The 22,047-nt window shown below is 37.3% G+C and overlaps 1 protein-coding gene across 4 annotated transcripts in view; it reads left to right on the forward strand.

The window, feature by feature from the left end:
* Nucleotides 1-22,047, forward strand: part of ZMYND11 (zinc finger MYND-type containing 11) — a 110,182-nt gene that overhangs the window by 51,651 nt on the left and 36,484 nt on the right. For all 4 annotated transcript variants that reach the window (XM_059818490.1, XM_059818492.1, XM_059818491.1 and 1 more), the window contains exon 3: nucleotides 13,596-13,755. In XM_059818490.1, the coding sequence (XP_059674473.1) occupies nucleotides 13,596-13,755 (160 nt within the window). The remainder of the gene's footprint in view (nucleotides 1-13,595; nucleotides 13,756-22,047) is intronic.

The following is a 22,047-nucleotide window of genomic DNA, read 5'->3' on the forward strand; positions in this document are numbered from 1 at the left end:
TTCTGTGTCAGGAGCAAAATAACCTCTTGGCCTCTTGGCCATGCTTTGGCTTTTTCCCAGGAAGAACAAGTTGGCTTTCTCCAGAATGGAACCTGAGAATGAGTTAGTTTGGGAATGAAACCAAGAGTGACCATAGTCCACAGGGTAGAGGAATCCCAACTTTTGGGGGCATGAAGCTGATGGAAAGACCATTAGCTAGAGTAAAACTGATATGCTATAAATGGAGAATTTGTGTTATTTTCAAATAGAGCAAAACTGAAACTATAATTTTCATCAGTCAGAAAGCCATTTTACAACATTGGTGATACAAGAAAATGTCTTTTTTTTCATAAATAGGTACAAAGACTCTCACCTTTATTAATTTGCTTTCAAATGGGATGGTCCAGTACTAGGTCCCTAAATGGTCATAACCATTTTTGCCGTATTTGTTCTGTGGACTCATTTTTGTTATATTCTAATTTAATGTAAGTGCAGCAAAGTCAGATCATCTAAGAGAAATGAGCAGATCCCAAGCTTATATAGAGTAGACTCTGTCAGTCCCCTGTTAGCTTTGTGCGGACTGACATTAATCAGCATTGATGGGATAGCATGCCAGAAAATAATTACTCAGTATGAAAGATTACTGTAAAATGATGAGATTTTCTGGTCCCACAGTTGAGGTGGAGTCGCTAGCAGTTGTAGACTGAGTATGTGACCCTCTCGGTTTGACATTTAGTCCTAGGAGGGGGGATTTCTTCTCCAAATACCTTCACTCTATGAAATTTCTCCGGTCAATCTCTGAGAATAGTTAAAGTTAAGGGCCTCTCCCATCCATAAATCTGTTTTTGTTGCCTTAGTTCTTCTGCATTCTCTTTTTAAGCCGTCTGCTTTAACAGAAAACAATTTCTAGAAGCACTGATCAAAGATGAGAATGAGCAATTTGAACACGTAGAGAATAATCACAGGAGAGTATAAATAAGAAAATGAGCAATTTGAACAGGTAGGGAATAATCACACCAGTCTATAAATAAGAATATGCAATGCAGTGGCAAGAAAAAAATTTGAAATAACAAGATTCTTACAGTATTGCTTATTTGAAGCTCAGAAACTTGTTAGGAAAAATCTGTCACTATTTATAGGACCTTTGATGAAAATTTAAATCTTCCTAGTATTTTGCGTGTTGCAACTAAATAGCCATGCTTAAACAAAAATAGTAAGTCACAAGAACGATTAGGAGAGCAGATGACTCTGGATTTATAACTAGATAATTCTGTTGTTTAACTTTACGTGAGCAGAAGTATTGTACACCTGGTAGTTCTTTGACTGAAATGAAAGCTTAGAAATATTTTTCTGCTTTGTTGGTTTCTTATCCTTTGTCAAGACATTCCCGTAAAATATCGGTCTTTTTGTTACCAGAGAGTAGGCTTATCTGAAAACAATTGTTTGAAGTAAAACATGCTCCTGTTATGCAGAAGAATGCAGTGGTTGCTTGAGTTCACTTTTAAACAATGTTACTGACTCCTTTTCCACATCTTTACATCATCTTCATGTATGTTTTAAATGTGACCATGTGAAGCAAATAGTGTTACTAAAAGCAACTCTTCAGAATCTGGTACATGTTAATCAAACCCTGGTCAGTTGTACTGTGGTGGAACAGGTCAGTAGCTCAAGAAAGCTCACATTTTACCAGTTAGGAAAGAACAGTACAGGGATCTTTTTTTCCATGCCATGCAGTGTAATAGCAGTTTGTAATTATGCAAGGGTAAGCAGAAGTGTGGAGTACAAGGTCCGACAATAAGAAGCATGATACTACTTCCTCAGCAGGCCACATTGCTGCTGCTAGTGGCAGCCTGTCTATTGAGTATTCACCTCTGAGAAAACTGAATTCAGTTTGTATTGGGTTGGCTTAATTATAGATGTATGCATTGCAGAAAACAAACACAGAAACGCATCACCAGGTGATGACAGGGTAGAAAACTCTTAGTTTTAAATACCTCTTTATGTGTTTTCTGTTATAGTCAAGGACAAGGCACTTCTTTCTGTCTGACTCCACTAAGTCAATCTCCTTTTCCATTTCTTTTACTTTCTTCTCTCCTTCCCATGATAAACTTCAGTTGCTTCTTTTAACCCAAAACCAATGGTTTTTTTCTGTTTTCATAATACTATTTTTATGTTAAACCAAGAGAATGAACCAAGTGTAGAGTTTTAAAGCTTGTAAATCCTTAGTCATAAATCATCCTGGTGGAAAAAAGTCTTCTGTGCTTTTTCAGCAATGTTTGATCAATTTGGTTAAAAATCATTATATTCATAAAACAAAAAGCAATCTAAAACTGATCATTTGACTCCCTAATAACAAAATTTTTATTAAAAAGACTGTTTTGGTCATACATAAAAACTCTTCATTATGTGTGCATAACTGTCAAGTTACAAGCATAGCAATACATTGCATAGAAATATGGACACCAAAATGTTGACTTATTTGATACATGAATTTTTTATACTGATGGCTTCACAGTGAGTTTAAATGATGCATTCAGGTTGAAATTTTCAGACATTTTCAAAAGTTCAGATATACGTTATGAAGTAATAAAAAGAGCACTGAAAACTCCATATATGCAGGAAAATACAGGGAATCTAATCAGCTTTTGCATCGTAACCGATACACAATTTTGCTCGTAAATTTGTACCTAGACTGACCAATGAAGTAATATTTAGCAAGCTAATATGTATTTTTAACATCCAGATTCAAAAAAGTGTTGAAGAGAAGTGAGGAACTAAGCTAAACACTCATATTTTATAAGACCCTTGAGAAAAAATGACTGGTTGTCAGCAATTGCACAAGGAGTGTTCACAATTGCATATGATCATTAAATTTCACCTGTGTTACCTATAGGTAGCTACATTTCTCATAAAGCTTTTATCTTTTTGTTTATATGGTGTTTAATCTTAATTTTGTTTGTGAGTTCATCATGATTTTCTATTTTGGATATTATGTAACTTTAATATTGCTGGTATTGGTCCATTTTAAGGCCTGCTTTTAGACATTTTTGATGAAGGAGGGTGGCAGCAAGGATGACAGGAAAAAGTTGTAAACTTTTCTTGGAAAAAGGCTGTAAAGAACCTAGCTGCATTTGCTCTGAGTAGTAGTAGAATTAAAATTTCTGAATTAGTAGATTTGGTTAAAGTGTCATCTTGAGTTTATAATGCATATTAATAATTACTCTTTTCCCCATCAAGCTCTTTCCTTGATATAGATAATTTCTTCAATTTGTGTAACAATTCTATTTAATCACATTAATTAAATTGATTAAAGGAATATATAAAAAAAAGTCCAGATATATTAAGCAATGTTGTTTGTGATTTGTTAGGGATAATTGTCGTTCAGCTTGGTACTGAGCCACTGTCCTGCCATGTGATAAAGAACATTGCTACCTGAATTGCTGGGTCTGCTTCTCAGTTCTGGCTGTCACCAGACTAATTCAGTGCCTAGTGTAGAATACTCTTCACCATGGGACTGACAGAGATTCCTCCAGGCTTGCCACCTTTTTTTCCTGCTTTATGCTGGCTACATGTAATGAAAGGATGCTGTAGCTGTCTGTGCAACTGTTATGTTTGCAGGGGTTTAGCATAAAAGGACTAGAGCTTGAGGTGAAGCTAAATTTTTTGTGTATGTGATTTGATCACAAATATTAACGCATATACATCTAGCTCCTACAGTTCATTCTGCAAAAAAGAAATAGGTAGGTGCTCAGGTGTTGTAACAAATTTTACTTGATCAATATTCCTTATCTAATAGTTCTTCTCTTAAGAATGATCTTATGTGGTATTGTTAGTAAGGCAGTTTTCTTCTTTTATCTCAAAGGTCAATGTTCTTAATTGATTCAGTAGGTGTTGTCATCTCTGGGCTGAGCATGAGTATGACTGGTAAATAAAATGATTCACACTAACAGCACAAACACATGGTTATTAACAACAGCCATACTCCTTGTTTGATGTTTGCTAATGAATGCCAACTCATTTAAACTCTCCTTACTCGTGTTACTATAAAAATTGTAATATTCACTGTTTAATACTTTTCATAGATAATACATGCGAACTATGAACTCCAGTATAAATATCGAGAAGGAAAGTGGTGGAAAGTGTAACTGACTTGACAATCACTATCCAAATTTTCATTTTAATGATTATTCTCATGTATTCCATACTTCTATTAATATTTGTGTTGAAGTTGTGTAAGTTTACACAGAAAAATACAAAACAGGCTATCTTTATTTCTAATTACTAAAAGCAAGCCAATTTACTTTTTATATCACAACCAGTATTGATTTTTGCTTGAATCATAATATCTTTATAATATTTGAAAGTGAAACTTCTAGCTTATGGTTGGTTTCTTTGCTGTAAATAAATGTGGCTTTCTATTAGAAGTAAAAGATAAAAATGAGTGTGAGATAGCCATTTAACAGGTTGTTATCTGGCCTGAAGTGCTCATCAAGGCTTTCTCTGTAATCAGTGGAGAGAGAATGATCTCCAAAGCACTACTCATACCATCTATTTTAGTCTGCGGTCTCATATTCCCATTCATGTAAACAATATCATCACCAAAATCTGCAGCCCTGCCCTGATGGCTTTTCCAGCCGTTGTGCTGTTCCCTAGCTGGTAATCGGGTCAACATTTATGTGACAGTATGATGATTTTGAAACTCAGCCAAGCTAAAACTAATCTGACCAAAAAAGCCCAAAAGTTTTTGTTACTTTTAACCCAGATAAGAATGGAAATTAAGTTAGATAGAAAACTCTGAAAAACTGAATCATGACAGCACTTGAATGTGTATTTTTTAAGCATGTTTTGAATTGAGAAGCTCAATATGAGCTGGCTAAATATTTCATTTGCAAGGTATTAGCCAGGATGTTGTATTCTGAGTCATGTATTACTTGTTTGTCTCTACAGTACATCCACAGAAAAGTGTAGGATGGAATAGTGGTTCTGCATATACACAAGCAATTTTACATATGCATGGAAAGCCACTGAGCGATTAGTGCGCCTGTTTGCCAGTAGTGCTCAGTGCACATACATGTACATTGCCAGCAGTATCACATACAACTTTCTAGGTTTGAAAAATGGGAGTAGAGCCCTTTTTTAGATAAGTTCCTCCTTAAGAAGGTGGTAGTAGTTCTGAAAGGGAGATTTTTGTAGATAAGGATTGAATAGCTCAGTACCTTAATTACTTGCTCTTCATGGTCATATTGGTGGGTTACACAATCTTAAGTGTATAATGAAGTTGTATGAGTGAGAATTTAAATTACTGAAACAAGGAATTACCTGACTTAAAATTACCGTGTTTTTGACAGAAATGACCCAGGTGATTAACATTATAGGAAACTGCATGGTGCCTGAGGTATCTAAAGCACGCACAAACAAGATTACTCCTTGGCTTTGTTTCAGCAGCAGCAGAAGAAACATCAGGCAGATCTGAGTTTCATTGAATTGCTGGATCTCGCTGTTTCACTATCAAGTTTATGCATTCTTTTTGTTTTATAAAAACATGGCACAAAATTAGATTCCATATTCATGCAAATGCTGTATTTCTAGATTATGAAGGAGAGATGAAACAAATTTTAAAAACATTTCCTACTTAGTTAGTGTATGTGTCTTCAAAATTAATGTTGCAGATACTGATGTCAGAGGGAAAAGAAAATTCATTATTTCTCTGTAATTCAGTTTCTCTGTGTCCCCCACTTGGGATTTTGGACTGCACAAAATGTAGATCATATAATCAGTGTTTCATTGCATGGGCAACAGCTCTGTTGCCTGTGTGCCTGTGTGGTCTATGCAGTGTGCTGTTGATATGTGAAGTGCAGTGGAAATCAAATGCAGCCTGTTCATATACACGCATCTCTCTTTGTGACATGTAAGTACAGAGGAAGAATGCTGTGCTTTGGTTGTCTTGATCTTAGTCAATTTGATCCAGAACTGAAACTTCAGAAACTGTAAACATATCAAAAAGTATCTTGGAAAACAAAAGTGTGCTGCAGTGTCCCCACTCTAAACAGTTCTACTTTCTCTGTGTGTCTGAATGGTCTTCAGCTCTCAGACCAGCTTTCAGTTTCTGGCAAGCAGGGAATATATATATTTCAATATATTGTTTTGAAATATAAATACACGTAATGTTTAGCCTGTATTTTATGAAAGTTGATTTGTACCACAGTGCTACATCTGGTGGGAGCAGGCAGCCTACGCTTCTGACTTGAGACCTTGAGATACAACTGTGAGCACAAATCTTCACCTGGCCCTCCACAAGGCTAGCTAATGGTTTCCTGAGATTTGAGCCTGAGTATTTTAAGTTCTTATGCTATGTAGCTGTATTTGTTTTTAAAAAAAAAAATCACAGCCATCTCTTCCATTTTTACTTTTAGTATGACCAAGTGACCTATTCTTTGCAAATTAAAAAGTCTTAAAAGAAGTGTGTGGGCCTTCTATAAAACTGCTGTCATACCCTGAATCTAAAGCAAAAGGTATAATTTCTCGCCAGAGGTGGGAACACAATATAAAACTCAGAATAGATTTTTGGCTGCTTTCCTTCCATTTTATGTATTATTCCTTAAGGTCTGTCCCTGAATCTAGGACATTTTTATATACCTGTGGGTAACATTTAAAATTAATGGCAGTCTTTCAGTTGAGTTTAATGGGATCTGCTGTATTTTATCAGATCTCAATTGTGAGATGGGCTATGCATACAAGGAAGTCTTAAGACCTCTGTTTCTCCCTGGATGAGTAGCTTAGCAGATAGTCTGCTGCTGCCAGCAGACTGCTACTTCCCTTCGTGTCATGGAGGGCAGAGGCATCCAGCATAGGCAGAGATAATTGATCAGACCAAGATTGCAGTGTTTGCCACCAAAATTAGCATCTACCTACACTTGTCACACTGTCATATTTCATAAAAGGCAGCTATTTCCTTTATGTATTTTACTCTAGTCTTTTACAGGGATGCTTGCTATAGCTTTTTTTCAGTATTTTCCTTTTGATGAGTTTAGGTGGCTCAAAATGCAATTCCTTACGAGTCCAGAAAACTGAGAGGTTTTTTTTAAATACTTGTGTCAACTTTCCACCTTGAGTAACCTTATTGCATTCCTTCCTTGGCCAGCTTGGTTTTTTTGGGCCACAACACAGCTGTGCCCATGTAAACCATTTGCTGCATCTCAGTAGACCACAGTTGCCTTCAGGAGGACTCCTTGGGGGCAGAGTTAGCTATTTATGTGCATTATTTTGTGGCCATATATATTAAGCTCTTTGGGACAGGGTTTGGCTTCGTGTTGTGTCTTGCACAGCACCAAGTGAAAGACTTGTGAGCTGCATGACAGCTGTAGGCAAAAAGTTCACCATCTGATCCCCTGCAAGTGCCAGCTACTTTTGTATCTGTTTTGCTCCCATGGTGACTGCAGCTTTAGAGTCTGCTTCCTCCACGCCCCTTAGATCAAAACAAACCTTTCTCTTGAGTTTTAAAGTGTGTTATGAAGCACATGTATTAGATGTAGGTTTTGAATAGAAAGACATGCTGAATACTGGCTAGTTTTTTTTAAGTTTTAGGTGTGAATTACTTGTATGCTGACAGACTTTTGTGCTTCTATAATGTCTCCTGTATATCGGGCAGACAAGCGGTTTAGAGGTGGATTAGGGTACTCCCGTGGTCCAGTTTTGTTTAGCAGAGGGAGGTGGCAAGATCTGGTTGTCATTTAGTAGTGGCATGAGTTATAAGAGCTTCTGCAGTTTGTTGCTGTGAAGGAGAGAGTCTCTGGAAGGGCATATCATTCCTCCCCTATCATTGCAAGGTGGCTTAGGTGAGGTGTGCAGCAGATGGCTGTGTTGCTCCTGGATGCTGTGAGACCTGTGAGAACTGCTCGAGTCCTCACCTCCAGACGTGCTGACCCCTTGGGGTGTCCCTGTGGTGTCTGAGAGATGGTCAGGGTTTTAGGATGGGTAACAAGAATAAGGTATATAAACAGAAGAATACAATGATATTTTATTGCTGCTAAATTTGAAAAGACCTGACTACTGTTTATCTGCAGTGCCAGATAGGTTTAAAATTGTTGTTTCACATTTTTCTGATTGGTATTTTGTGTACTAAATACAGATGAGCATGCACACATGCTACTGTGCACACACACTACAAATCTGTTAATGATTATCCTCTATCATTCTCCTCTAAATTTTTTCTTTCTGTTGGTCAGATGTGCACATATATTAGCTATGTGCACATGTGCATTTACCTGATTCTGTTGGTAGTATCTTGTTTCTGAAGGTCAGCACATTTATATATATATTTGATGTATATATAAATGCTGAGGTTTGTTTAAGGGTGGTAATGAACAAGCTACATGCTAAAGATTCTTATCCTTTGCTTTCTAAGTGCGATAATTGGAAACATGCTTTAGTAGGCTCTTAGAAGTTGATTACAAAAACTGTAATTTTGCTAGATTTGCTAGATTCTTCTATGATAATGTCAAGGAGGTTTACACTGCCTGTTTATAAATGGAGAAAATACTGACCTATAAATACTGTAATATTGAGCGGTAGTAGTTCAGTTGCTTCTGTGTACTGCAGACAGGCATCCTCATTTGGTGAGATTTGGAATTTAACATGCAGATTATCAGACCAAACCTCCTCTTTTCATCAGTCAGACCCTCATTTTATACAGTAGGGATTAGCAAAGTTAAATTGTATTTTGAAATGGTTGTTTCAGCCCCCTATCTGATTAGGGCTGCTTTGCTGATTTAGGGGATTTTACTTTGTCTCCATGCTTTATTCTCACCCATCTGAAACTGTATTTGCTTTACTTCTTGTGTTTGGCTACATAATAGCAGTATAGGGCTTGTATTACACTTTCCAATCTGTTTATGTGGAGGACTGGGCAAGAGTGTAACAAACCAGTATTGCTTCCACTCCCTGTCTCCAAGGTAAGGCTAATCAGCTTTTCTTGAAAACAGCAATCTGGGATTGTTTTTTAACAATCTTACTTGTTTTTTAACTTCTTGGTGCCAGATGCTTCAGTGCATGCAGTGCCAGGAAAAGACGTGCGCTCTCTGGATTAGTAGTGTCACTTTTGCACAAAGACATTTTGATATTGTTTTTCCCCAATCCAGTAATGAGTCTGATGTGGTAGTTAGGGCTCCAAACACCATGCTTTCTGTCTCTAGGCTGGAGTTTAGCTTATTTTGCATTTCCAGCATCTTTCACATGTTGTGGCAGTTTCTCACATTTCATTATTAAAGAACTTTAACTATCTTTTCTGGTTCAAATCCTGCGCGTTAATAGCGTCTTCATTTAGCTGCCGTCCTCTGGCTGAAAAGAAATAAGATAGGATTTCATCCAGACCCTGTCAGTGTTGTTTTATAGTCTTTGTGAATATCTAGCTATGTACACTGCACAGGTTTTAATATCAGTCCAATTTGGGGGGAGGGGGCACTTTTCTAACAGCAGCTCTATTTTTCAAAGTAAAAAAATTCTCTCTGCATGTGTGTGCTTTCCTATGAAAACTGATAGCATTTTGCTTTAAACATGGAAAACATAGCCCTTGTGGATCTCCAGACTGCACAGTCTGAACATTGACTAAAGTATTCTTCAAAAAGCCACTGGGGATTTATTATTCCTGATTTACAGCTGGAGAAAATGAGGAGATTTGTTTAGTTGGTGGCAGTATTTTCACTCTGGTTGAGAACACAGATTGGGTTTGAGAAATGGGAGATTCTGAGCCTTGTGCTCCTTTTCACTAGTGCACACCCTGCCACAGTTGAAATAGGCAAATTAAACATGTTAGCTGATTAGTTGGTTTAACGCTTTTTGGTTTGTATTATATATCTGTTCTGTTCAGAGATGTGAGTGAAAAATAATCACAAAACCTGTAGCTTACATTCAAGAGTTTTGTGAGACTGTGCTTCTGCAACTATGAATGATGCAATGCAAAATACATGGTTTCTTCAGCAGCATACACTGAGGATTATGGCACTGGGTTAATACTTGATTTCTGTTCTCAGACCTATTGCAGCCTACTGTGTAACTGTAGGGAAATCACTTCCTTGCTCAGTGCCTGATTTGTTCCATCAGTAAAATGGGAAGAATGACAGTATCAATGATATCTATTTTGAGACCTATTAAATACTTGAAGAAATTGCAGAAGACATGCATGCTGTGGCTCTGATGGGGAGGTTGTTAGTACAGAGTTAAAATGAAGATTTGCTGAAAAACCAATAAAGTTAGCAAATGTTGACAAAGATAATTTGCACTTTAAAAAGCTAGTTGTGTTTGCATAAATATGTGCATATGTGCACACACACATGAAATACATGTAACATGAGTATATAAATGAATGAGTTCCTTTCCCTATTTCAGTTTTAAAGCTTCAGCACTTTATGCCTCAGCATACTAGTGGTGTTCACTTGTACTCTGTTTGAAAGTGGAGTAACAGATTTGAGTCTCTGCCTCTTTAAGACCTACTTAGAATTTGGAGAACTTGGAAAACTCATTTGTAGTGTTTAATATCACTTGAATAGGTTCTCATGTTGAGTTTTGGTTTCTGCAGAAGCAGAGAGGGTTCAGGTTGGGCAGATGTGCATCCACCTAGTGTGATACAGAACTGAACTGATGTGTCTGTCTTCTAAGTCATTGCTTGGCCCTTGATCCTTTTTGCTAGCCAGCATAAGATTCATATATAGTAACTTGGATCACAGACTTGCACAGAATTTTGTTCTTTCTCTATTAATTTCATTTATTATTACTTACTTTTTATACAATGGTAGTATGCACAAACCAACCAGGCTTGGACCATGTTGTCGTAGACATTGTAAAATATAGTAAATGGCAGCATCTGCCCCTACGAGTTTTTACCCTAAAAAAACCCAAACAAGATCCTGCAAACATGCTGCATTTACGTAAATGCCTCTGATACCAGGCAGAAATTTATAAATGTCCTGTACTGCTCTGATTATTGTATAATGCACTACACAAATATCACAGAATCACAGAATCACTATGGTTGGAAAAGACCTGTAAAATCGTCAAGTCCAACCATCAGCCAACCCCACCATGCCCATTAAACCATGTCCCACAATGCCTCGTCCACACGTTCCTTGAACACCTCTAGGGATGGTGACTCCACCACCTCCCTGGGCAGCCTGTTCCAGTGCTTCACCACTCTCTCAGTAAAGAAATTTTTCCTAATATCCAGCCTAAACTTCCCCTGGCGCAACTTGAGGCCATTTGCTCTTGTTCTATTGCTAGTTACATGAGAGAAGAGACCAACACCCACCTCTCTGCAACCCCCTTTCAGGTAATTGTAGAGAGCGAGAAGGTCTCCCCTCAGCCTTCTCTTTTCCAGACTGAACAACCCCAGTTCCCTCAGCCGCTCCTCATAAGACTTGTGTTCCAGACCCCTCACCAGCTTCGTCGCCCTACTCTGGACACGCTCCAGCACCTCAATGTCCTTCTTGTAGAGAGGGGCTCAAAATGTAACACAGGATTCGAGGTGCGGCCTCACCAGCGCCGAGTACAGGGGCATGATCACCTGCCTACTCCTGCTGGCCACATTATTGGTGATACAGGCCAGGATGCCGTTGGCCTTCTTGGCCACCTGGGCACACTGCTGGCTCATACTCAGCCGGCTGTCAATCAACACCCCCTGGTCCTTTTCTGCGGGGGAGCTTTCCAGCCACTCGTCCCCAAGCCTGTAGCATTGCATGGGGTTGTTGTGACCAAAGTGCAGGACCCGGCACTTGGCCTTGTTGAACCTCACGCAGTTGGCCTCGGCCCATCGATCCAGCCTGTCCAGATCCCTCTGCAGAGCCTTCCTACCCTCCAGCAGATCAACACTCCCGCCCAACTTGGTGTCGTCTGCACACTTACTGAGGGAGCACTCAATCCCCTCATTTAGATCATCGATAAATATATTAAACAAGACTGGCCCCAAAACTGAGCCCTGGGGGGCCTCCGCTTGTGACCGGCCGCCAGCTGGATTTGACTCCATTCACTACGACTCTCTGGGCTCGGCCATCCAGCCAGTTTTTTACCCAGCGAAGAGTGCACCTGTCTAAGCCACGAGTTGCCAGCTTCTCCAGGAGAATACTGTGGGATATATATATATACACTTCTACTCAATCAGAAATTTACTATATGATTAAATGCATTTAGTTTCCTTTAGAGCAAAACAAAAATATTAGATTAGGGTAAACCAGTTCTCAGCAAAAGCTTGAGAGAGAATGCAGGATTGGAAAAGACCTTTATGCATCCAAAACAATAAGAAGTTTGAAAGTCATATGTCTTCAGAGAGAAGGGTTGATTGGAGGGTTGACCACTAGAGTGGTCTTCATCCCTTTTTGTAAGTTTATAACTTCTAAGGCATTAAAAGTTCCTGTCAGCCATGTTATTAAAAAAAATCTGAACTGATGTAAGTCTTTTTTTTTCATGTAATGCTACTGCTTTAAAATAAATTTTCCTCAAGTTTACTCCTGATATTAAATAATTATCATTTTTGTGAAGATGTTTGTGATGACAATCACAAAAGAATCATAGTTGCTGAAATTCATTATCAAGCATGAAATAGAGGATACTATAGCTGACAGCTTTGTCTTAAAGCAGGCAAATTACAGGTTTCTCTCCTAGGAGACAGGTAAAGACAGAGTACCTGGAGAAACCAAAAAGGAGAGAAATTCAATTAGCCCTGTAACTGTAAGAGTGTTATAACTAGAAAAATATATCCACAAAACAGGTATTTCCAATTGGTTCCAAGTCAATTCACTTACCTGCTGATTGCATGCGATTGCATCTCTCTTTAGTTCTCCATATGCAGTGACTCATAGATATGTTCTTGGAATTCTGCTAAAAAAACCTCTGAAGTGTAATGATCTTTAAAACAGGAAGGTCATCTTTTTTTGGGGGAAGATAATTTTATGTTGTTTACTCCAAGTTAGTGTTTGGTGTTGGTCTAGAAGTAAATTATAATGAGTAAAGGTCAACATTACATAACTGAATCCCATGTATATACAAAGTTAGGCTATATATGTTTTGTTCTCAGCAGTGCAGTTCATCATAGTGTGATCATTGTGGTTATCTCAAGAAAAGGAGAAAAGCCACCTAGTACTATAACTCTAGCTGTTGGGTTTTCGTATGTGATGCATGAATTTCACGTTTTTCATAAATGTGTTGTACTCACAAGCTTCACATAGATTCACTGATACATCTCCAGACTCATTCTATAGTATGTATGCTATAGGAAGCATTACAGAAATGCAAGTTTCAATTAATTTAAAGAGGTCTCTTTCGGGGCACAAATGGATGTGGAAGTTTAGCAGAGACAAGCCCAAGCAATGTGTGTATTAGTTTTGGGGTGTGATAATTTTTTTTGGTAGAAGATTACTGTGCTACTGTGTCTAAATGTGTACGTGATAACTTCAAGGGGAAGAAAAGGTGGTTTGGAGTAAAGGGGGGAATTGTATGAATTTTGAGCGTTTAAAAACAACCTAAAACTTAGACTGTGTATTATTTTAAATCATTTGCGAAAGAGTATTTTTTTGCTGATGCGTTTTATAATTTCACACTAACACTTAAAGACTTCTGTGCTTTCTGTGCAGGTATATGTCTCGAGTCCATGGCATGCATCCAAAAGAAACCACACGTCAACTGAGTTTAGCAGTCAAGGATGGTCTTATTGTTGAAACCCTGACGGTGGGGTGTAAAGGGTCAAAAGCTGGTATTGAACAAGAAGGATATTGGTTGCCAGGAGATGAGATTGTGAGTATAAAATCTTTGAGAAAATAAATCATGATTTCTGGTATCTTAGCATGAAACTTGTTTTAATTTCTATTTAAAGGTATTTATAGATGCTGTGTTAGTGATTGTGAACAGGGAAGTAATGCAGTCTTAAAATTTTGTAACCTTTTCTATTCCATAGAAGCTCACTCTTCTTGAATTCTGAGGTTTTTGCTATGAAACACTGGCAAAGTCCTTTGCTCAGTCATCTCTCACTTTTATGTAGTATTCTATTCTACAGCTGTACAGGAAGACAGTGAATATTATTGGTATTACTTGAAATCCTCAGACGTCCTCAAATCCCAAAGATGGTAACTTTAAAAAAGGTCAGAAGACAAGAATTTTTTATTAATCTTGCTTTAATCTGAATCTGAGGAAGGAAGAACTGCTCCCTTTCAAAAGTGCAACAAGAAGTTGTACATTTATATACAAACACATGTGAAAAGATGTGTTTTACAGGTATTTGTGAACACCAGGGCACTCAGGAAGGATTTTCTTAGCAAATTAGTTATAGGCATCCAGACATTCATCCACTGGATGTGTAAAATAAATAATTAAATCGAGTTAAACAGGTTGAAAGTGATGTAAAGGGAAGAAAAGCATGTTTTCTCTATCCCTCCATAGCTGAGATGGAATGCACTCACAAAGTTAATTGAGAATAGTCCCATAGACCAGGAAAAAACTTGCGCAATTGCTTTGCCTTGTTATGAAGCCCAGTCTCTGTCTTTACAAGACCATGTTTTCGTAATTAAAAAAAAGAGTTCAACAAAGCTTTAAATTACTTGAACTAGGAACTGTTGCTTTGGAATATAAATTGCATTAAATACTGGTAAAATGGACAGCATTGTCTCAGACATAGATAATAATGTAAATTTTGAGTTAAACCAGAAAAACTCTATAGGAAAATAAATTCTAAAAACCACCAAAACATTCATTGCATTATTGCAGCCGTCAATAAGATCCCAAAAGTGAAACAACAGATTATTTTTTAAGAGAGAAATAGAAAGTGGAAATAAGCAGTATCCATAATAGAAAACATTATGGTTAAAATTATCCCAGTTATACTAATTTGAAGTATTGCAATATGTATTTAATGTACATTATGTCACTGTTAAGATTCTCATTCTAATTTCATTAGAAACCCTCAAGGGAGCCTTTAAAGGGTATATAGCTTTGTTTTTACTATTCTTCCTGGGAGTAAACATTTCAGAATTCCAGCTTACCTCTTTTAGGTATTTCTTATGTCAGTTTTATCTGTTTAGAGGTGATGTTAACTGTGTAGACTCAACATGACATAAAGTCTGAGATCTGTAGTTATCTCAAGTATTCAGTGTATTTGTTTCCCCTATTGCTAAGAGGAAAAAAAAAGGAAAAAAAAAGAATCAAAATGCCTCACAATAGCCGTTTTATAAGCGGTCATTCAAAAAATGTTCCTGCTACTTATTAGCAACATTTGTCTAACAAAGCTTGTAAGAAAACCACCATGTAAATTCCCAGTGAGTCATTAGAATTACGTAATTATTTTATCTCAGAATGAAAAGAGTTGTCTTTGACTTGACTGAAGATGCTGCTTAAGTCACATTATGAATAGCCCTTTGGTTAAAAGTATTGACTGTATTTTCAGCATGACTGCTAATCACTGATGCATTGTGCTGTGTCCATATGTCTAGTGGCCATCTCAGTTTTTCAGAACACCAGTGCGCACTTGACTTAACAGTTTGATGCAAAAGTAGGAATCAGCTTCTGATCCAGGCCATGTTTCAACAGTACCCAAACTCCAACTTGATCCTGGTACTGAATCAAAATGCTGCAGACACATGAAGCAAAACACATTGACTTGGTATAAAGTAATTCTCTTTGTTCTTTTATTCAAAAAATTTTCATGAGTAACAAAGTGTCATTGTCATCACTTGACATCAGATCAAGTATTTTCCATTCTTCAACAATTGGTGCAAAACCATGAAGTTTGGTATGTTCTCTACATTGGACACACTGGATAGTTTTACAGATGCTTTGTCTGCACTTGATCAAGATGCAGTTTATAGTTCTTTGTAATTCAGTACTGCTCAGATCTGGTACTAATGACTGTTGAACCATGAGCTCAAGTTACATTTCCGTAAGGACAAATACACAGAAGTCTTTTCAGAGATCCACTTGTAGGAGATAGAACTCTGTGAAATAGGGCTATTAATGTTGGAACAGGGATTTCAGACTCATCAAACTTTAGCACTTACAGACAGGCCCTTGTCCCAATTGTCAAACTTGGTTTGACTGGTACTACAGGAATTTGGAAAGCTCATAATGTGAAAAAGAAAGACTTGAGAACTGATCCACCACCTATTGGAATCGGTACAAAAATGCCCTTGGATATTAGCTTGTTTTCTGGCACCACAATGGAAGTCAGTAAGGACCAGTTGTTTCAAGGAGTTAGCAGAGGGAGACATCCCTGTTGTCCCTCCCCTCATTTTTTATTTGAGTATTTGCTTGATGTTTCTTTACATTTTTGAAGTTTTGGATCTAAATCTTAGCATTTTGATTCCATATTCAAGTAAATAAATTACTGGCCTGGGCCGCAGAACTGCTGAGCACCGGTATCTGTTACTTACATAGGTGCCTGACTAGAGGCTGCCACAAGCCCTGAAAGTACTGGTTTTAATGATGACTGTAGACTGATTGCTAAATGGTAACAATAATTAAAAGCATACAGATTATGAAAACACAGCTCTATTTGGAAAAGATTCATTAGATAATCTGTGGTGCTTGCTTATGTGTTTCCAAACATTTGCCCTATTCAATAGGTTGACATAATGATAGATCTGTGCAGTAAGGACATGATCTCTGATAGGGTTACTGTTAGCCTTCAGAGGAATGTGTTAAAAAAATTATGCTACTTTGCTATCATTGTTCTATCAGTATGTTGAAGGTGTGGTTAAAAAAATGAAGCAAAATCTCATATATTTAGAGAAATCACACAAAAGAACCAGCTGAGGTGCAAAGACAAAACAGTTTGAGGGTATGAGGAGGAGGAGGCCCTTCCAAAGGGGACAACTCCTGTGAAAATGAATATTCTGAAAAACTGGAAAAAAGAATGATCAGATTTAAAAGAGTCTAAAATTGTTCTCTTTTTCTCTCAGATATATGTGGGAGAAAAAATTTATATAAGTTACTAAATTTAAAATATGGAGTCAGTTGCCAAACATACTATATTCCAACTGATATTTAAGGGTTGATACCTATACAAGAACTTTGCTGCAGATGTTATACCTCCGGGGCTTGCGCAGGTACTCATTTTGTTTGCTCATTTGCCATCTATACAGATGTTTTGCAGATTTTCAAAATGTGTTCTCATCTTACAGGCTTTCTCATCTTGCAGATGATTAATGCATTTGACACAAAATAAATGAGAGAAGAAATTATTTTCCATTGTTATCCAGGATTTTAGTTAGGAATTTTGCATTTTCACTGTTTGTCGATGCCATTATTATGCAATTCAGCAAAATCTGCAGCTTCTTGCCTTGCAAGGGAAATGTCAGTCCTGAAATCTGGTAATGGTATTTTTTCTTTCTAAAAGCTTTATTTCTATTTCTCACAACCTGTGCAATTTGGAAGTGTTATTTATTATCAACATAAAAGAAATTATCTCCTTGCTCTTTGGGTTTAGAAAAAAATGTGCAAATCAGTGTTGTTAACTATGTTTTGAATGCAGTCAGTAAAATAGAAGGGAAATGTAGTTATTGAAGAAAATAATAATGAATTTCCTTACCTATTCATTTCTATTTTCAGTTATGCCATGATTTTTATGTACTTTTATCTGTGTAAAACAGTGGTCAGTCTAATCCCAATGAAAGAAATCAAATGAAAGCACCAATGTCATGTAGCTTTATGGGAGTTTAGATACAATTCTTAGAATTAGTTTGTCTTACTCATTTAAATATTTTGTGATTTTTCTGCAGACAGTGTGCATGGAGCTATTTTGAGCATTTAATGTGCTAATTCTTCTGCTCATGATTAAAGTCATAAAACTGCACTGACCCAGAGAGAGGCATTATGAATGTATAATTTCAATTTACATGTGTTTATAAAGCCAAACAATACTGTGCTCTTCTAAAATGGAGATGTGTTAGTAACACAGGTTCATTGTTTGCATCTGAACGCAACATATCTCATAGCACTGCAGTGGTTTAAAGTTGGTTCATAGCGGCCAGATTCTCTAATGAGATGTGAAGAGTGAGACTTCACACTTAGTTAAGGCACTTTGAGCTATTTCTTCACTGACAAAATAGATACAAGGTGATTATGTTTTCAAGAAGTCACTCTTTTACAGAGCTCTATTTTCTGTTCATTTAATTGATTGCTTATAGAAAGAGCCAGCAACTCTTCTGGCTCGTTAAGTCTGACTTTGGGGTTTAGTTACAGTCATTTTCCTGTGCATGTGGTCCTCTCCATATCTAAATTACTGCCTCTCCAATTCTTCCCTCTGAAGATTTTTTAGTTTAGTGGAGAGCATGCTATTTGGCGGGGCAGTTTGCTTGCTTTCCTGTTTTGAGAAAACATTACAAATAGAATGTGCTTTTTACCAACACACCCATGTATGCCTAACTTGCTAACTCACACTGGGGAATTTTTGATATTTTATGTTTAGAAAGTACTGATGCTTGCTCAAAGTGACTCCAGATACTTTCAAGTCTCAAGGCTGCCTAAATAATCCATCTCTTCACTCTGTCTGCTTTCCCATCATTTTAACCTTTGTTTTACCCTACTGCCAGCACTGCGAGTTTTGAAGGGGATTTTGTTAACCCTAGTGACCTTAGGCACACACCCAGTGATTACTGTGATTTGATGTATTGCAGGTTCAATTTTGCTAGGATCAATCTATGAGAAAGGAGTATTTTGGCTGTTACGTCTGTGTTAATCTAAATTGCTTTAGATTGAGCAAAGGCTGGGTTTCTTACTTGCCATGCTTAATTGCTTTTGTAATGATATTGGGTTTTCCATGCTAGGTCAGTATTGGTAGCCAGAAGCTGTTTTTTGAACTGGCTATGTCGTCTTGAGTATCTATAAATATAATTGTAAAAAGACCAAGAATGGTCACTGTGAGGATTTGAATCTTTTCTGTACATAAAATACACTTTAAATTAAAAAAAAAATCCAAACCAAAAACAACCTACATATCTACCAGTTATTGCTAGCAAGCTTCTAACTAACTAGGTTGAGGAATGTTTTTAATGTGCATCCCATTCATTTCAGTTAGGAGCAGAAGGATAATATGAAACAGCAATAGTGACAGCCAGTGCCTTCATCATGAAAGCTCTTACAACTACAGACCACAGAGAGGAAGAACATGTCATACCAAGTAAAGAAAAATTTCCTTCAGTGTTTAAAAAAATCTTCATTTGTCTTATCCATCCGTATTGCCTTTAATCTGAAGTCCTGTGTGAATTCACTGATCCAAAGCCAAATGTAGCCCAAGCCACAATAATTACTATTTCTCACGTATTGTAACAAATTGAGGATTTTCCAGGCTGGAACATTCTAGACAGACTCCTAATTATTGTGAAAGTACCAGTGTTCTTTACATTTGGTGACTCACTGATGCAAAGAGTTAATGAATGATCATGTGGGAGAAAAAAGTTCAGACTGGTTTCCATCTCTTATTCCACACCTCAGGCAAAGTATGAGGAGACTTTGAGGGTCAGGCCGCATAACAGTCTGGTCACACGAGACCACTCAATGGAAATGAGCTTCTGGAGCTCTTTGAATCTTTCTTTGCTTTCTGTCTTTCCATCCTCTGAGGTCCCATCATCCAGAGCTTATTTTGCCAAGAGACTTCCATCCTATCAATCCACTGTGTGCTAAAAGAAAAGGATTTTTCTTGCAAATTATTATCACAAAGTGTACTAGTGTAAAATTCTGCTTATTAAAGAACCAAAAATTATTGTCCACTGGTGTAATATCCTGCTGTGGATTTATGAAAGTTCAGAAGAGCAAACATTTTGAAATCGCCAAATCAAAGCATAAACTATTTTGTCCTTGAGAAGCAAATTAGAATTCTGAACTCCCACATCATGGAAGAGAAGACCCTCCTTTGTCTTTGCATTAAGGCTATTAGCATGCAGCTCATGAGAATGGCCTCACTACCATTCCAGTGGCTCTTCCTGTTTCCAGATGGGTTAAGAATCATGAACAATTCTCTGTATTCCTTTTCCAATCTTGTTTTTCTCTTCCCATCTGCTCAGGAGTATTTCTCCCCTCTCCTCTGCTCATCCTTATTTTTCATCCCCTAAAAAAGCAGCTCACACTGTTTGGAGGATATTCATATTACTGAAGATGACACTAGTACAGTCCATCCATCTTATTGCATACCTAAGAGATTATGCTTCTTTTAAACTGGTAAAACAACCTCATCAGCATCTTCACTTGCCTGTCCCATCTTTGCCAACTTGACTTTTAAAAATTCAGCCAATGTAATGCTGTATTATTATTTGAGGCTTTCACTCACTGTTCAGGAGTTGAGATAATGATGACGTTGTCCATAGATTTCACAAAATGATTTTTCTGACTGAAAGGGTGTTTTGAAGACTGATAATTTACTTACGGGTTTGAAGTAAACTAGTCAAACTAGTCTGTATAAAGCTTCCATCATGGGACTTAAATTATGCTCGTGGACTAGATGACATAGGTTAGTCCATCTTGAGTTTGTTCTGAAAATATGCATCTTGTTTTTTTCCATCTCTTTTGGGCCAACCCTCACCTAGTAGTGTTGTTTTTATTAACTTTGTGAGTTCAAAATGCTCTGCATCTCTGGCAACTGTTTTGAATCTTTTATTATTACGTCATGCTGGTCACTGAATGAAACTTCATTGAAGCTGATGGGTTTATTAACATACATGCTTCATTAACAATACGTGCAGCCCTCACGCCTCTTATATTACTGACAGCTGAAAAAATACCAGCCACACCTACAGCACAGGGGACATGGACAAGAAGTTGGAGATTTAAACAAAGTGTGTAGGAGGTTCTGCTGTTGGTTCAGATAAAATGTTTCTGTGTGTGCAGAAACATCAACCTAGAAAACCACTGCAAAATTCCATGGAGAAGATAAGGCCAAAAAAGCAATGTAAACATATTTTAAGGAAGAAAAGGGGAGGGAGACCCCTTTTGTGCACAGTTCTTCTTGGAAGGAGACTTGGAACTACAAGCAAAGAGGTCGTTTCTGGTCTGGATTCATCCTCTTTCTAGGGGAACAAAATCTTTACATAAGTAATATGGAAATAAAAGGCATTGCACCTAATAAATACTTCACTCCGTCACTGATTTACCTTCCTAACAAAAGTGGCCTACAAACCTCCTCTTGGCTAAACCTAAGTAAAAAATGGTGACATTAATAGCAGAAGCAAATCCAGTTTCTGAGGAGATAAGTTGAAAGTTTCTATTAACCTTGGAACTAATTTGGAACATGAAGAAAGCAAAAAAAATATTTTTTTTTATTGAAACTATTTTCTATTTCTAATATCCTGGAGGAGAGTACTTGTATTGTCTCACCTCAAATAGTGTAAACTACTGCTACCCAAACATGATCTTCTTGGGAGGGAGACTGAGATTTATTTATTGCTTCAGGAACACAGCTCATAGGCTGAGAAGTGAAGTGTGACAGGGGTTTTAGTAGCCGTTTTGGCTGTTGGCATGCTACTACACTTCTTGAAAAGACTTCACTTCTTCTTTAGCTCTGGGAGCTAGAAACTGGCTCTGTACTTTGGAGCCTATCACCCTGAATTGTCCAGAGCATAACTACAATGTAGGAAAGGGAATAAAAATCTACCTGTCCTAGCAGGCATCCAGAGAAGACTTTGTTTGTTTCTGCCAGAAACGGAAGACTTCTAAGACAAAACGGCAATAAATTAATTAGACAAACTTAGGCTTGCAGATTAAACTCCGTGAAAGAAAGCCAAAAGCCTTCTGAGAGGCTGCAGAACCTGAGTCTTCTTGCATCAGTGCATCAGAAGAGGAAGCAGTTATCAGTGAAGAAAATGTAAATGAATTACCACGAGCCTATAAATATGTCTGTGTTTAATATGCACTACAGAGAAGGAGATTTTGGTCTGTCTCCTGACTGATGGTTTTGTGTTGTTTTATTTTAGAATAAAACTGATTCCTAAAATGAGAGAAATTAAAAATAATGTAAAAAAAACCCAACGGTTAATTGCTAAGATTATTAAAACTTGGCCATAATAAATAAATAAATAAATAAATAAATGTACATGAAATTAAGCAAGA

This window comes from Gavia stellata, chromosome 6, assembly GCF_030936135.1.
Source record: "Gavia stellata isolate bGavSte3 chromosome 6, bGavSte3.hap2, whole genome shotgun sequence".
Lineage (NCBI taxonomy): Eukaryota > Metazoa > Chordata > Aves > Gaviiformes > Gaviidae > Gavia > Gavia stellata.